The 18,213-nt window shown below is 44.2% G+C and overlaps 1 protein-coding gene across 9 annotated transcripts in view; it reads right to left on the reverse strand.

Annotated features, from left to right (window-relative positions):
• Positions 1 to 449: 449 nt before the first annotated feature.
• Positions 450 to 18,213, reverse strand: part of Aff3 (AF4/FMR2 family member 3) — a 502,697-nt gene continuing 484,933 nt past the window's right edge. For 8 of the 9 annotated variants that reach the window (XM_031367274.1, XM_031367273.1, XM_031367272.1 and 5 more), the window contains 7 exons: positions 17,256 to 17,319; positions 14,436 to 14,572; positions 10,148 to 10,219; positions 8,590 to 8,683; positions 4,722 to 4,771; positions 4,375 to 4,598; positions 450 to 2,688 (listed from right to left, as the gene is read on the reverse strand). In XM_031367274.1, the coding sequence (XP_031223134.1) occupies positions 2,567 to 2,688; positions 4,375 to 4,598; positions 4,722 to 4,771; positions 8,590 to 8,683; positions 10,148 to 10,219; positions 14,436 to 14,572; positions 17,256 to 17,319 (763 nt within the window). In that variant the 3' untranslated portion in view covers positions 450 to 2,566. The remainder of the gene's footprint in view (positions 2,689 to 4,374; positions 4,599 to 4,721; positions 4,772 to 8,589; positions 8,684 to 10,147; positions 10,220 to 14,435; positions 14,573 to 17,255; positions 17,320 to 18,213) is intronic. The other variant, XM_031367275.1, reaches the window with a different exon arrangement.

Consider the following 18,213-nt stretch of genomic DNA (forward strand, 5'->3'; position numbering starts at 1 on the left):
AATTATCAACATTGAGCCCCGTCAGTTGATGCAAGATGATTTCTTAATAAAATTACCTATATTGGGACTGTCACTGCTCCATGGATGAGGTAAGAGACTTGACTAGGATCTGTGCACTCTATGTGCTGCCCCTTCCCCCGTCCCACCCTGTCCCACCTGTCCCCGTCCCAGACCAGTCTCTACAAGTTTTGTTTGGTCGTCAGTGTGTTCGTCAAACCTGTGCTGGTACAGCCAGCCAGAGGCCACCTTTGCAATTTGATGGGTTTCCCAGGGATGTGGATTGCGTGAGTGTCACAACCAAGTTTGTAACTTTAAAGAAAGGCAGGAGCAGAGACGCTCCCCAAGGTCAGCACAGAGGCTCTCGAGGGTACTGCTCTATATGAGAGTTCGAACTCTTCACCAGAATTTACCAGGAGTAACTAGAACAAAGTCTCAATGCTGCACACAAGGTGGTTCAGTTTCGTATATTCAGACTTTAAACACAGGATGGGATCACAGACCTGGCAACAGTTGGAGAAAGGGACGCGAGGAGCATGTTGTATAGATAAATACAAAAATGGAAACGGAGGTGAAACCTTCTCATGTCAAGAATCTCAAACCTAATTTGCTCCAGAATCTAAAACCTCTTGTACAGTGCTATGATACCAGTGGTAAATCCCACATCTGGCCTCTAGGGATGGCTTACAGTCAATATTGCAGACATTACCTTCCTGTGTACAGGGTCTATATAAAACATAAATGAGATTTATGTTTAGACTTGAATCCTCTCCCCCAAGATAACTCATTATGTATTCACAAATATTCTAACGTCTTATAAAAAACAGTTCTGGTCCCAAACAATCGAAGTCAATGTACTGCTAAAAATTTCAAGTGTTTGCGGGCAAAAGCCAGATGCAAATCCCACAATCCACTTTGGTGCAAATCACCAAACCGTGCTCAACTCTTTGTATAGTTTTGAATCCACGCTTGGAGCTGGGGGATGAGAGTAATCTTATTTGCCACCTACTGACAAAGCTGACAGACAGTGATGTGTACATAGCCAAGCTCACAGGGAGATGGAGGAAACATAGGACACACACTTTGTGACACCTCGGCTGCCTAGAACAATGCAGGGCTCTGCGCGTGGCCTTACCTCTCTCCCTCTGGCTGACCTGGTATAGTTTTGTCAAGTAACTCAAGGACAATGGTTTGTTCTTAAAGTGTTGTAAGATGTTTACAGGACTTGTTTCTTTATACTAATATTTCAGATCTACATATATTTAAAAAGAAGACTAAGTCTAGGGAATGGAAAAACACGAGAAAACAAACTTCAGACAAAAAACTGTAAACGAGATGCTGAAAAACTAAAACTCAATAAAAACAAAAACAAAAACAAAAACAGACAAGACCCATGGTTGAGACATAAACATACCAAATGCAAAGATTATAAGCAAGACACTCTGGTTGTTGCTACTCCAAACCAAGTTTTGATCATCACAGGGATAACTTTCCCTGCATCATAAGCAGCTTGGTAATGAAAGCTTGAAAACAATGTTCCCCAAGTCAAAATGCCACTCAAGGCCTGGAGTGGCACATGGTGTGTGACGAGCAAGAATCAGGCGGGTGACAACATCGAGTGTGTCTGAGTCTGAGAAGCAACAGCCAGATCTAGGGATGGCATAATCTAGACAATGTCTTTGTTTGGCCTAGAAAGTTTGCAAGAAAGCTACTGTAGAAAGAAGAGACTTGAAATGGATTGGCTGACCACAGCCACAGAGTCACAGTGGCAGAAAGAGGAAATGCGCATGCCTGGAGGGCTCATTGCCTCCCGTGAAGACCCATTCCGAACCAGAACAGTCACTGCTGCTATTGTGGCTGCCAAGCTTTTACAGAATCCTGGTGCCATATGTGGGGACAAGGCAAGAGACACTTATGGGACTCCATTGGCTTATAATGTGTTTGGTCGATAATGAGGGGTGAGGGAGGGTACTAGGGGAGGGACAAGGTGTTTGGTAACATGCACACTAATGAACTTCTGGCACAAAAATAACTGATTTGTTTCATCAATTGCTCATTAATATACAACAACCAAAAGTAATCGGGGCATTGTATATAATACTGAAAAGAACTGGTAATAAGAGATAGGTTTAACTCATCCGGCAGTTACCGGCAGTTACTATCTCCGTGTGCTGGAGTGCACCAGGTTCGGCAACACATGAGATTTCGGTGGAACTTTCTAAGAAGGCAATGGCTTAGCACTGGGGGGGAGGAAGATGTGTCTGAGTGTGTGAGCACATGTGTGTACTGCATGGATTTCCTCCAAGGAGGAACCTCTAATCACTGTCTAGCCTGGGGTTATACAAACTAGACAAAGGAAATACGTTTTGATGAGCTGTTGATCTTACACACATACACAGGCAGCTTTCTACGAACCCACATCTAAACACACACACCCCAGAGAAACATCATTGTCAGACTCTGAGGAGATGTTCACGGTGGTTTGGGCTGGGAATGTCAGTAGCACAGTGCCCGGAAACATTGAGCCACTGAAGAGAAGAAAACACAGTCTGGCTCAAAGGTGTGGTCCCTAGGACAGGTGCGCGCTGCTCCGCAGCCAGTGCAGGCCTTGCTGGGAGTACTGGACCAGGTGTTCCATGCTGCTGTGCAGGGTGACAGGTCCCATGAGCAAATCCAGGTCATTGAAGAACTCTAGGAGACAGAGAGATGTGTGAGGGGTGCTACCCGCAAGTCAGGGCCTGCATGCCTTCAGAGACAACCTACTCATGGCTTCAAGCATTCTCCATTGTGTATGCAGTTTGGCATTTCCCTAGAATGAAATGAAGCCCTGCACCCTAATAAGTGACTATTATTTGCCAAACTTGCTATTTCCCAAATAACTATTTCCCAAGGTTCTGTATGTTCCAGTTACATTCTCCCGGGAGAAAACTCGGCTTTCACTCTAAGTCAATGTGACTGTCTCTCCGTTATTTCCCTGTCAACTGTCATGGGCTGAGCCTCCGAAGGGGGTCCAAGGAGTGGGGCTCCAGGACAGAGGGTTAGTCAGTGGTCTGCACCTAGGGGTCACCTCTGCTGAAGTTACCTATTGGACCTCTGTCTGCTCTCTTCTTTATTTTGTACCTGGGTACTTTCTGGGAGCAGTGGGTAGAGGGAGGGGAGGACAGGCCAGAGGAATCATGGGTGTGGTGAACAGAGACACATTCTCAGGGCAGCTCTGCCCTTATAGGTGTCACCAAATAATGGTGGACCCTGGAAAGAAGCATCTGAGACAGTGTTGTCAAACGGACATCCTTCTAAGAAGGGAACAGAGGTTCAGAGAAGATTGACACTCAAGGTAGTGGGAGGAGGAACCAGGCACAGGACGGAGGAGGAGCAGGCTAGCGTCCGGGAACAGAACCAAGTCTGTACCGGACCTGTCACGGACCTGTCACGGACCTGTCACGGGGACAGTAGTTAGTTTCCAGTGGTAAGATCACTGACCACCGACTAATGACCTAAAATCCTTCCCCTTTCTATATTCTTAGGTTCCACAAATTTAGCCTCAGGAAGCACCCACTGCTATGTTAAAGTCTTATGACTGATTGAGAGGGGGAGGGGGAAAGGAGAGAGGTACTTATGCATACACGTGGCAGTCAGAGGACGACTTTTGGCATTTGATTTTCTCCTCCTACTACTACTAGGCTCTGGGAGTGAACTCAGGCTATCAGGCTTGTACCCGCTGAGCCTTCTCCATGACCCCTATTACTTCTGTTATCAGCAAAACTATTTTAAAAGGTAATTAATCCACAACTGTGAGTAAGACATCCTCTTGAGAGAGATAAAGATATAAGCACTAACGCACTAACACATTTTTTTTTCTTTTTTGAGACAGGTCTTATTTTCATCGCCCTGACTAGCTTGAAACCCCCTTAGCAGCTCAAGCTGGGATGGAATTTGGAAATCTTCCTGTTTCAACTTCTTGAGTACCACAACTCTAGGCTTGTACCACCAAGCCTGGCTGGCAGCTTAGACCATAAAGAGCTGCTAACACTCATTCATATATTTGATATTTTTGGAGCCCTTTCTGTGTTCTAGGAACTAGGCTAGGTCTTGGGGAAGGGCACAAATTAAAAGGAAATATAGTCTATGTGCAAGAAGCTCACTGGGAAATCCCATGATTATGTACATCTGCACCTGAATTGGTACCTGCATCTGTGTGTATCTGCATCTAATTGAATCCACCTGCTCTTCTACAGCAAGGGTAAAAGCAAACCCAGGCGGCAGGTGCCAGCCTTTTCTTTCTCCTTGTGTAAACCATGAAATTTGATCGCCGATGCCCCTCGGGCAGATTTCCCCGTGCCTGGGCGGGTCCCCATTCTCCAGGGCTTGTGCACACACCTCTGTTTTCCTTGGCCAGGTTATCAGCCATCTCCCAGTAGTCGTAGCTGTGGAGGATGCTGTTGGTGATGCTGACGTGATTGGCCGCCATCTGGTGAATGCGCTGGGGGATGCTGACGATGGTCGAAGGGGACAGGCCACTGGAGCTGGAGAGGCTGCCCTGAGACCCCACGGAGCTGGCGGGAGAAGGGTTGGGAGACATGGGGGATGGGCTTCCAGTGCTCCTGGAAGAAGAGAGGTAGAAAAGCCAGAGTGGAGAGGTTGGGAGCAGGTGAGGCGGGGTGGGGCAGCCCCTCCGGGTATCATGCAGTGCAAGATTTAATTGCATTTGGGGAAAGTGAACTTACTTGCCACTGGACCCCCATGGGGATGGGGCTTGGGCAGCTTTCGATGAATTCTGCAGGGAAATAAGAATTTGGACAATGAATGGCACTGGCTAAGACTAAGCAGTGGACAGCAGCACATTTTCAGTCGACTGTGACAATAACCACTAAGATTCTGTAGGTCAGCACAGACTCCCTTAAACCAGGTCACAGGGCTTTTCTTCTTCTTCCATGGATGCTAGTGTGTATGAATGTGTGAGAGCACAAGTGTGCACAAGTGCCTCACCCAGCAGAGCCCTTTACACACAAATTTTAGGCACCAAATAATCCGTAACTGCAAGGGTTTGGTCAATGCTGAGCCAATTCAGAGTTTTTCATTGGAAATTTGTCTAAGTCTTTACGACAGAGTAGGAACTCTTTCCCTCTCCACAATGAGAATGCCTTTTATCTAAATTTAGGGATTATTTGTAGAGGCTTTTGAAGGAAGTGTGTCATCAAAACCTAGTGTTTTAAATTATGAAGTTTAAAATTATTTCTCTTAATGCTGTGTGTGGTGGTGCATGCCTTTAATTCCAGCACTCAGGAGACAGAGGCAGGTGGATCTCGGAGTTTAAGACCAGCCCGGGTTGGTGGTGCATGCCTTTAATTCCAGCACTCAGGAGACAGAGGCAGGTGGATCTCGGAGTTTAAGACCAGCCCGGGTCTTAAACAACAACAACAACTACTACTACTACTAGTACTAGTACTACTTACTATTACTTCTTAAAGGAATAAGAGAATATTCTTAAAGTAATAGCTTCAAATGCATTTCTAAATAGAAAATTTAGAAATTCGGACACATTGATACCTTATTATTAGCACAACTAATTGTACTGAGAAGTTTTTTTTCTTTTCATTTTTTTTTTGGTGGTATTGGGCACTGAAATCAAGGTGTTACAGGGAGAACCCCACCTCTCAGCTCTATCATTAGCCCTCGATTTACGTAGGCGGTCTGGTTTAGGATATTGCATCTTATGGGCTAGGCATTTGCATCAAAGCTCTCCTGATTTGGGGGTGTGTCTCAGTCACAGATTGCTTGGCTGGTCTAAGAAGCTCCTGGGTTTAACCCCAGGCACCACAACAAAGCAGAGACATAAACAAACAAAAGAAAGTAATTTTTAATATCTTGCATGTGTATATGTGTGATGTGTGTGTGTGTGTGTGTGCGCACATGTGGCATGCGAGAGCATGCCATGGATATGTAGAGGTCAGAGGACAACTTGTGGGAGTCGGTTTTCTCCTTTACCACGTGGGATGGAATCCAAATCATCAGGCAGCTTCATGCCGCGTGTCTAGCCGCTGAGACAGCACAGCAGCCCAAACCAAAAAGTTTGGAAAGTGTTTTCTTCACCAAGAGAAATTGCCAAGTGCAGCCAGTCAGGCTTCCTGTCTGAGAGCCTGATCTGCCTTCTTGGATAGTCTACACAATGAGGGGATAGGCCAATCTTTATGAGGCTCACCCCATTTCTCCCTTCCAGGGACAAGACGCCATGCCTGTCAATTCCTAAGACCGTGCTTCCAGCAGAACGAGCTTCATGCCATGACTAGACATCTAGTGTTAGAGCAGAAGCTACCACCATGGCAAGAACTGGCTTTTCAGGCTCTCAGCAAGTGTGGACACAGGACGGACCCACAGACTGCCACTTTCATCTGTCTCACAGAGAAAACTAGAAAGAAAATGCCACCTTAGGGGAACCCTCTCTCCTTTCCTGCCAGAACGGTATGGACGTGCCTAGCGGATGTGAGACTCTTCACCTGTGCTCCTTCACATCAATATTCTAGGTAGGAGAGCGCAACGCAGAAGGAGAGATGTCTGGGGGTTGCAGGAAGAGTTTCGGAAAGATTGTGGATGGGATGGAAGTCTGTAAGCACTACGACACGGGCAGAGACAATCTCTCCTCAGAGACAGCACACACTGCAAAAGCATGTTTTTCACAGCCAAATTATCATGGTGGCCTGAAGGATCCAGGCCCCAGGCTGTGTTTGAACGGTCCTTGGAGTATGACCCAAAGGGTAGCTAGTAGGTACAAAACTTCAACAGGAAGGACACGTTTTTTTTTTTTTTTGGAGATCCCCTGAAGGCATGTGGTTAGAACTGGGAGAGAGGGACAGATCTGAGATGTCCTGTCATCACAAAGATGGTGGCCGCATTTCACAGGTGCAACAAATCACATTATACACTATTAATAATACAACCTGCCACTTGAAATACACCTAAAAACATAGAAATGCCCATAACTCCTGGAAGAGAAACTGATTTTCTGTTCTCTTCTCTGTCCATTTTTGTTCATATACACACTAAAAACAATTCTTTAAAGGTTTGCCAGAACTCACTGGGATCACAGAGTTCAGCTTTCTTCTTTATTCAAGCACCTTTGGTGTTACTCTGTATGGCAATACATCTCTTAGACTCTGATTTCCTGAAAATCACTCTGCCTCCACTCCCATGTGTGTCATGTGTGTTTGAGACTGGTCTCACTGTATACATCTGATTGGTCTAGAACTTGCAGTGATCTTCCTGCATCTGCCTCCCGAGTGCTGGGATCACAGGCAAGCCCACCAGGCTATCTCATTGCTCCTTGGCAGTCATTCCATATATACAATTATGTACAAGATGGCAGTGCACTAGACACAGATCAGAGCATCGCCAGGATAGCCTGGCCATCCAGCTGGTCTCTCAGATATGCAGGTTGGCAATAAAGGACTAAAAAGGATTGTGTATGTGTGTGTGTTTGTATGTGTGTATGTCTGTGTGTGTTTGTATGTGTGTATGTCTGTGTGTGTTTGTATATGTGTGTGTGCATGTGTGTGTTTATATTTATATGTGTCTGTGTCTGGGTGTATTTGTGTGTGTGTCTATGTGTATACATGTCTATGTGTGCATGTTTGTATGTGTCTGTCTGTGTGTGTGCTTGTATGTGTGTTTGTCTGTGTGTCTGTGTATATGTATATATGTGTATATGTCTATGTGTATGTGTCTGTGTATTTGTATGTGTGTATCTGTGTGTAACTGCTTCTGTGTGTTGTGTTGTGTGTCTGTGTATGTGTGTTTCTGTGTGTGTTTGTATGTGTGAGTATATGTTTGTATGTGTGTGTCTGTCTGTGTGTATGTGTCTATGTGTGTTTGTATGTGTGTATGTGTGAGTGTGTTTGTGTATCTGTGTGTATGTGTGTTTGTATGACTGTGTGCGCATGAGTGTGTGTGACAAAGGAGGGGTTGAGACAAGGATGGTGTAATTTCAGACAGACATTTTGAACAAACGATTAACTTCGGGTACACTTGCAACAGCACAGCAAAAGAGTGCTCTTCATTTGTTTTGCTAGTTTTGTAATCTTCTCAGGAAAGTAATTGAATTTTCTGAGATAGTTGCCATGGCTGGGATTCAGTTTGTATCACCATCCCACATTGCTATTGAGGTTCTCTGAGCTATAATAATGAGCCATTTCCTATCCAAAAAAATGGCATTTCAATCAAAGATTAAATCAGCTACTGGAGATTAACTCAGGGAAGTGGGTCTAAGTAGTTACTTCTAAGAGTTCTACATGGAGATAAGGAATTATGTCTGATCTATAGACACATCTATCCCCTGGACACTGGGGACAAATTGGACATTCTTTGTTTAGAGGCCATAAAAATAAGGACACGAAGACAGGGGGCAGATTATCTGGGCTCTTAAGGCCTATTCTTGGAGTCCTGCAAGTCACAAGTTCATCATAAACAGGGTGACTCTGGACAACAGAGATGGCAGGTTTAGCCTCAAGGCAATGGGTGCATGAGGCCTCTCAGGTGCTTCTGCCAGGGGAAGCCAGCCTAGCACAACGAGCCACAGTGCTCTTCTTTGCCTGATAGTACCTTGAAATAGTCGATAAGTGCTTTTGAATATTTTACAGCATGGTCCCTTTTGAGTCGAAACATCCGCCAGTATAGGAGGGCCAGGCATCGGTAACTGCAGGGGAAGAAGAGAAACGTGTGTCCTTCACAGGGAAGCTTCAGAAGAAATCCTGTCATTTCAGACTCAATATTTTGATCACACAGATGCTCCCATCTTAAGTATGTGTATGAGTATTTGACGTTCTTTTTGTTCAAAAAACACGATTCAAGATTCCAAGGAGGCACCCCATACCTGCATTTACCACCAAAGAGCTCTTTGTTGGGAACAGGGTCAGGCCACTCTCTTCTTCCACCACCAGAGGGCAGTGTCTCCCCACGGGAGCCCGAGGGAGTGCTAGCGCACAGTCTATACTGCTTTACTGGTGAGCTATTGGCCTTGCAGACAGGACAGCAATTTCACAGATTTTATCACCTCTGCTTGTTAACGCGTTACTAGATTATAATCAGTTCAAATAAAGTGCATTACAACCACAACAGAAATACTAATCTGAGGCTAGTTACGTTTGCTCATTTACTACAAGGTTTTTGTCTAATTATTTATATCCTACATATATTCCAACATTAATTATTAATCACTGTCAATTTATTAATCCCATCACAGTACTTCAATAAAGAAAAGGGCATATTTAGCATTTCCTGAGACTCATTCTCTCCTGGTGCTTGCCATGGTAAAATCTTCCTCAGCTCAGCTCAGGTATGTGTTACAGTCACAAGGAGCCCAGTATAACCGGATCCACCTCTCTAGCGCCTCAAATTCCAGAGGAAATCACGTCAAACGGCTCAAGACTATCTTGTGTCTAGGTTGCAGTTATGCCATCTGAGATTCCACTTGATTTTCCATCTCACAGATGATTAGATCTAGAGCCCGGGCACAACACTTTGAATTCACAGGACAAGAGAGACTAAGTAAGTGAGGGGCCTTGCAGTGTGAGATGGGTTGAGGCAGGAGAGCAGAAGCTGTGGGGAGAGCTATCAGTGCACAGCCCTTACTACTGTAATCCTAAGTGCGGGGAGATTGATTACCCATTAGCTAGTGTGAAAGAAATTATTTTACTACCTAAGTAAAATGAGCATCCCCTCGGTTCAGTGTATTGATAACTCTAATGGACTGTGGGTGCTCATGCATACTGATTGGGCATACAAAGTAACTGCATCAAAAGTGTGAAGTACAAGAAAAATTCCATTTAGCATCGTTCACAGTCCAAGGACTGAGGCGGGGCCTATTATTTTTACTTTGCTTTTGTGTGTATATGTGCACATGTGTGTCTATGTGTGTGCTCATGCCTGCCCATGCATGTGTAGAGGCCAGAGGTCCACCCTGGGTGTCTGTTGTTTGTCACCTTATTTCTCTGAGACGGGGGGCCTGCTGGTTTTAGTTACCCTGAGTAGTTACTGTCACCGCTCTCTCCCTGTGATGTGGTCGCTGTGAACTCGGGGTACTATAGGGAAAAGTGGTCTGGAGCTTCCAGCAAGCACAGGGCAGCTCAGCACCCATTACAGAGCTGGGGTTATAACTTACCAAAGTGCAGCTAACTGCTTGTCCTCTGGCGTGGCATTGGGGCCTGAGTGGGTTTTTAGTCTCATAGCATACCTTAAAAGAAAAGGATAAAATAAAAAAAGCAAAGGAATTAAAAAGTGCTTTCTAGCTATCAACAGAAGCTTTTCTATGGTTCTCCGCGCTACCCTCAGGTGTTCTTTCTTTCTTTTCTTTTTATGTTCATGTGTGTGTCTCGTTATGTACATGTATGTACATGTGGGCATGTGTGGGCGTGGATGCCCATGGAGGATAGACTGGGTGTTGGATCCCCTGGAGCTCAAGTCACAAAGTGGCTGTGAGTTTTGAGATTATGAACTCTGGTCCTCTGCACAAGCAGCAGGTGCTTTTAACCACTGAACCATCTCTCCAGCCCGAGTACATCGGTGCTCACAGTGCTGACAAGCCTGCCTTAAAAGCTAGCCGATGGCATTACTGTGCCAAATAGGAGATGGCTTTTGTGATGTGCTACCCTCTGCACTTTAATGACACAGAACAAACTCTCAGGAGTGCTGGAGAACAATTCACAGATATGGTAAAGCGTCCATTTCCCCTGCATTTCTACCATGCCGAGTCCCTGAGGATGGAGGCGGGCAAGCTTACCCTAGTACTTAGATGTAGAGGGCAGCACCCAGATTTTACTTTGTGAAGCTCTTGGCATAGCAAGCGGCTTGCTGAAAATGGCTGAGAAAGTAATCCTGTGGCTGCAGTGTTTCTAAGTTCCAAGTGCAGCCCTTTGCATTTTCCCTGGGGCTTGCCCTGGGTAAAGCCCTGTCTGTGTGACCTACAGTTTGATGGTACCAGAGTTTTACACCAACTGAGGCATAGACATCTTTACTACTCTTCTTTTAAGTAACAGTTATCTTGAGTACCAGACGGTGGTGTAAATTTTGTTTCAACCATCAAACGATTTACAAAGCTCCCTGGAAGGAATGGTTTATTGTGCTCTTCCTCCCAGACACGCCGAGATTCCTTCTTCCTCCACTTCCTTTCTATTGAGGAAGTTCCTTCAGCCTTAAAAAATATATATTTTTTTATTTTAGTTGTTTTTATTAGTTTACAAATAACTACATTGTATTTATTCTGGCACTCTCTAAATACAATTTGTTTTTGTTGTATCTCCCTTCCAACCTTCTGTCGTGCTCTGAGAACCCGAGAGGGAAACAGAGACGCTTTCTCCCTCTTTACTTGTGGGTCGGCTAGAGACAAATGTTCTGGTTCCCTCAGCCTGGCTCCAGCTCAAGCACTGGGTGGTTGTTTCTAGACTCCCTCTACCCCAGGGTAGGAGACCACTGCTGTCCATGGAGGTGGTCTGAATACTGACAACACGCCTTTGCTTCCTGGTTGCTTTCAGGATTTGGGTTTTGTAGTCCCATGTTCTCATGGTGTGTCTTGGCATGCATTTCTTTAGGGTTATCCTGCTTGGGGTTTCTTGGTTTTCTGAATCTGTCTTTTGTTCAGTGACTTTTAGCCATTATGCCTTCTAATATTCTTTCTGCCCCATTCTCTTTTCCTCTTATTCTGGGGCTCTAGTGATAACGCACGCACGCACACACACACACACACACACACACACACCACATGCATACACACACACCACACACATACATACACACCCACACCCACATACCACATGCATACACACATACACACCACACACATACACATACCACACACACCACACACATACACACACACCCACACCCACATACCACATGCATACACACATACACACCACACACATACACATACCACACACACCACACATAAGATTATATATAAACATACCCCACATACACACCTATACCCACTCACCCCACATACATACACCCCCCTACATACACACATACCACACACATCACACACATAAATACATAACACACACCTCCCCCCACATACATACACATATATGCACACCCCACACACATATAAACACATATATACACACCACACAATACCACACATGCACACATACAGAACACATACCCAATATACATACACACATACATACACATACAATCCCACATACAACACACACATAAATACATATACACACTGCACACACAAACATACACATACCACACACACACACACATATACATACATACATACACACCACACACACATATACATATATATACCACACACACACCACACACCACACATACACACCACACACACAATATCACATATATAGCACACATAAATTCATACACATACCACACACACAAACACATATACACACACACCACACACATACATACAAACATACATACACACATACCACACACACATACACACACACATACACACACATGCATACATGCATGCACATACATGCACACACACACACACACAAAGTTGGATCTTTTGTGATTATGTTTGCTGTAGTTTGTAGTGACTCGGAAATTCATGGGTTGGGAGTGCTTCCCAACCTAACAGTGCTTAGGGGCAAGAATCTTAAGGTGGCTTTGTTCCCCTTAATTGATTATGGTCTTTTGATCTCTGGAGCCCTGGGGAGGGAGGAAGTCTCTCCCTTGTAGAGAGATGCCCCTGTCCTGGCTCCTGAGTGTCTTTTAGGGAGAGGGGTAAGGCACAGATTTAAGCCGCAAAATAGCCACCGCTCATTTACAAATCCCATCATGGCACAGTTCATAACTGGTTACATTTTTATGGGGTACACTTTGACATGTGATACACATTCATGCTGTATACTGATGAAGCCAAGGTGGTTAGCATAGCACCTTTTTATTCATTTGCCTTTTTTTTTTTTTGGTGAGAATATTAAACCAATCAACAACCAACCTCTCTTGAAGTTACTCTGAAACACACCTTACCATTAACTGCTGTCATCCTTTAAGTAAGAGAGCCTCCCCTCCCCTCCACTTTCTGGGTACTGAGGGGCTGCCACTCATTCTGAACTGTGCTCTCTCTCAGTGGGTGCAGCATGTGTTTCATCTGCATCCTGAGTGTTTGATGGGCTTTGTTGTGGTTATAATTCATCTGTCCATTTTACAGCACAATGTCTTTAAGCAGGACACAACACTGAAGTTCAGTGTAGGCCCCATGGCATCAGATGTTTAATAATCATAAATTGCATACCAGGTCTGCCTGTGGTTTTAATTCCCTATTGCTTAGTGATACACTGACAGTCCTTCATAAGTTTCCTTCTGAGAAACGCCTCCTTAGGTCTATTACTGTCATTTCTTCTCACCACTCTTGAGAAGCAGGATGAGTGAATACATTTACTCATTTGAGTGACAAGGACTGAACCCAGTGGCTTATGCAGCCAACTGGTCTACCACACACTTACATCTCTATTTTCCGTATTGACCTTTTATTTTTAAGCAGCTTAGAGAAGAAATGAGTTCAACATCTATCATTTCCTATCCCCACTCACTCTGACAAGCCTTTTCCTTGGACAGCCAGGGAGGCTTTGTGAAGGAGGTACCTTGCCTCACACCGGAAACAAGAAGGCAAGCCAAGTAAGAGTTGTAAGCCCCTCCCCATTCTATTTGGGGGGGAGGAATGTTTGGGAGTTGGTCTGGTGCAGTGTGTACAAATGCTAAATTCTGAACTCCAAGATCAGAATTTAGAATTGCAGTCCGACAAGCAAATTCTCATGTATACTAGCCCTTGTGAAGTAAACTCAGCTCCCCAATTTAAAGCTATAGGTTAAATATAAGTGGTTCTAGTCAATGACTGGGAAGAATTAAAGGCAGGTGGGGTTTCAGTTATTGGCCTGCGGGTTGCAGGTGGGGACATGGAGGAGAGGAAGAGGAGAAAGAAGAGAGGAGAATGAAGGGGAAGGGGAAAAGACAGAGAGAACAAGAGGTCTCCAGTAGACATAGTGGACCAGTAGCACATAGCTGAATAAAATGCCCCATGGACAGACTGATGGAGCACAAATAGCGTGGGCAAGACTCAAACAGCAAGCACTTGGCAAGCGCAACTGGGGAAGTAACAGTCTAGCATAGAGAAAAATAGATTAAGGGTAATTGGCATAGTAATTGTTCTAACGCTGATTTTAAAAATCCATAGGGCTCTGCCTCGATTATTGGGGGGCTTGCTGAGTCATATTAATAACTAATAGAGTTATTAAATAACATTTAAAAACCATTTACAGAGGAACATTGGTTCCCAGTGGCTGCTAGAGCAGGCCACCATTCTTTTCTTAGTATTCCCCATATGTGTTTGTGTGTATGGCTCCCCTGCCCCGCCCCACCGCTCCCCTGTCCTGCCTTAGCCCTTGCTGGGAGCAGGGCTTGCTTACCTGATGAGCTCCACTGTCTCTGAGTACATGGTGTATGGAGACTTGGATTCCATTGGCCCTTGTTCCATGGCGTTTCCACACTCGATGAAGGACAAGGCTGCTTCTGCATAGTTCAGGGCTTTCCCGAACTTCTCCACCTGACAAACAGAATCGGTGACGTGTTCCTTCATAAGAGCTTTTTGAAGGGAGAATTGCTGCAGAGTTTATATGCTTTGAGAAACCTAGCTTTTGAGCTCTAAAATTTGAGCTGGGGTGGGGCAGAGGGGAAGAGAGGGGAAGAGAGGGGAAGAGAGGGGGAGGGGGAAGGTAGCTCTCTCTGCCATCCACAGCTCAGTTTCCAATTTCAGGTTCCTGTGGTCAACATGGTCTGAAAATGTTATGAGGAAAATTCCAGAAATATATAGTTCTTGAGTTTATTCTTTTTTTTTTATCATAGCTTTCTATTATAATTGCTCTACATGATCAGTATTTACCAGTCAAGTTACAGTCTTTCTGTGCTTAACTGCATATTAGAAATAGGCATGTATATGAAAAACATGCATATAAGGCTTTGGATAATCTGCTGTTTCAAGGAACGCTGTGGGAGCTTGGAGCTCGGAGCCCATCGCCCGTGGATGGAAGGGGCCAGCGCACGTCCTCTCCAATTACTCTCTCAGACTGCCACGAGTTTAAGGCAAGTAAGTGCTTACAAGTAGGAGTCATGTGGCTGACAGCAGCCAGTGCAGCTCAAGTCTACATTTCTGTTTTCTTCTCCCCAGTGGTCTGGCAAATTTATCTCCACAGTGCTAAGCATGTGACAGAGTTCAAAGTTCTGGCTCTATACATAGACCTTCATGGCTGTCTTTGCAAATGCAACAATGATAGCTCAGAGCCTTGATTACTGCCTCATGGGCTATTTGTGACTTTATACCCCTTGCATGTCCACCTTTGTGTGCTTCACTGCTAAGAGGATCTCACTAGAGACTGAGGACAGAAACAAAGGGGAGATCAACCCAAGGTTCTATTTCATTTCCACAAATTGAGGGCCCAGAGCTGAAAGAGCAACCACAAGGACAACTCTGGGGGTTATCCACATGGTCTACGTTTATGCTAACAAACCTGCTAGCACTGACAGTTTGGCTGAACATACCTGGAGAGAACTGGCCTCCCTACAGTGTCTGCAGCAGCCATGGGCCAGCTCTACAGCCTGAGTTCTCCCAAGTCTAGAACTCTATTGAGGTTCTGGCTCTCGACACTGAATGCTGCTCCAGAAAACCACATATTCTTGCCTTGCAAAACCACCTCTGTTTTCCCATGATTTATTAATCAAAGAAAAACTCATGGACATTCTCTTTAACTACTCTCAAGCCCTACCACTAAAAATAAATAAATAAACAAACAAACAAATAAATCACTCCCCAACTTTCATTAACAATGATAACTTTGAAAACAAATACAGAGCAAAACTCTTTACTCATTAACAAATCAATAATTTAATACATTATTAATCAAAACAGGCAGCTGGGCATGGTGGCACACACATTTTTTTAAAAAAAGATTTTATTTATTTATTATTAGAAGTACACTGTAGCTATCTTCAGACACACCAGAAGAGGGCATCAGATCTCATTACAGATGGTTGCGAGCCATCATATGGTTGTTGGGATTTGAACTCAGGACCTCTGTAAGAGCAGCCAGTGCTCTTAACCTCTGAGCCATCTCTCCAGCCCTGGCACACACACCTTTAACCCCAGTGCTTGGGAGGTAGAGACAGGTAGATCTCTAAGTTAAGAGGCCATCCTGTTCTACAGAGTGAGTTCCAGGATAGCCAGGGTTACACAGAGAAACTTTGTCTCAAACCAAACCAAATCAAACCAAACCAAAAAAAGTGTGTTTGGTGGTGGCCATGCATGAGCATTCACTAATTAACTTCCTTCCTTCCCCTCTTGTCTCCTTTTAAGTACTACAGAAAGGACAATCCACACATCAGCTTCTTTTGATGATCAAAACTCTCCACCAATACGTTTGGATTATGGAGCTCCGAGGAGTTCCTTGTAGTCCTCTCTATGTTTTGATAGTCACTGCCTATACCCACATTACCCTAGTGCTCCTCAGCAGGTGACATCAGGTAATGACTGTGGTGGGCAGCGTGAGGCACACCGAGAGCGCCTCACTGGAATCATAGTCTGAAAGGTAACTGAGACGTCACCTTCACCTCCTGCCCCCTGACTGATCTTATGAGCTCCAGAGGGGAAGAAAACTAGAACTTCTAGGTAGAAACAAACCAGAAGTCTTTCTATTTCTTTCCTGAAAGACTTAAGGTCTTTAAAACTGGAGATGGCTCAAGTCAGAAAAGCTGTTTTTTGATCAGATCATGGCAACTAGAGGTTTTATGGGCAGGTGGCCATTTCTGTGCTGCAAAACTTCAGGGGATGTGTTCCTTTGTGGCCCCCACACAAGGAGCACCAGTCTTCCTGAAAAGAGATTTGATCCTGGGACTGAGTCAAGGAACAGCCAGCCAGACTAGCCAGAGAGTAAAACGCAAATTTAATTTGTCCCGAATAGCTCCACCCACCGACTCCACTGACTCTGGCTACTACTCAGACCCTAAGACTAAATTGCAATATTCATTTATCCAGGGCTTTCTTCCAGCTAGACATTGCTGAGTGAAGTCATAATTTATTGGGCTATGAGCCTTTGATTATATAAACATTTTCCCATTTAGCAGGCCCAGCCATCCTTGTAATAGATTTTATAATTGCCCTGGCTATATTGCCCCAGTGACGAAGCCGCAGTACAAACACAGTTTGGACGAGCAAGTCTAGAAAGAAAGGGTCTCACCATGGCGTCTGCTTTATGTTTCATCCGCTTAGCTTCTCGCATAAAGTAATCAGCACTTCGAGGCCTGCAAGAGGAGAACATCAGATGCCATTACTGCTTAAGTGTGAGATCTACGGGAAATAAGCTTTCCTTTCATTCAAACATAAAGCACAATTTAAAAAACTCTGCTTAATACAGAGTCATGTCTACATTTTGCACTCTCAAATTACAGCCTGTACATAAAATACATTATTTTTCTCCTAAGTTAGCAATTCAAAGCCCACTCAATACATGCAGATAGCCTATGTTTATAGCTATTTTAACGTGATTCCTCAGTGCCTAATTTGTGAACAAATTTGTTGTTGTTGTTTTTTATTGTATGGATAAGAAAAAAGTTAAAAAAAAATAAAAGAAAAAAAAGAAAATCTTATTTTGCACGTTATCTACAGATCCCTTTAACTTAAAAATTGTAAATATATCTGATGATAAGATCATGCATATGTATGGGTGAATATTTATTTGTTCTTATAAGTGTGCCATTTATGTACAGAAGTAGTACCTAGAATTGTATGTACATATATTTAATTATCTCAAAGCCTCACAGTGAAATGAAAGAACTGTGATGCAGTGTGATTATGTTCCAGTTGTAATAAAGTTAATTGTAAAATGATGTCTACCTTGTAACAATGCAGAGACACCATGTATCGTCTGGAGTGCTGATTAGCTAGCTGGTAAACAGAAGCATTAGACATGTGTAATATTGAAGCAATAACCCTGGCCAGTGCCAGCTCTTTTGGGAGATAAAGGTAATTTGTCCCGAGGCAGACTGCATGTGCATAACAACCCTGAGTCACATGCATGGGAGAGCTATGCAGAGGATGATGCCTTTAAAAATGCTTAGTCTAATAGATTAATAAAAAAAAAAATCCTTCACATCCTTTAGATGCCATCAGCATAAACTTCTTTGCATTCTGTGTGT

This window comes from Mastomys coucha, unplaced genomic scaffold (genome assembly GCF_008632895.1).
Source record: "Mastomys coucha isolate ucsf_1 unplaced genomic scaffold, UCSF_Mcou_1 pScaffold14, whole genome shotgun sequence".
Taxonomy (NCBI): Eukaryota; Metazoa; Chordata; class Mammalia; order Rodentia; family Muridae; genus Mastomys; species Mastomys coucha.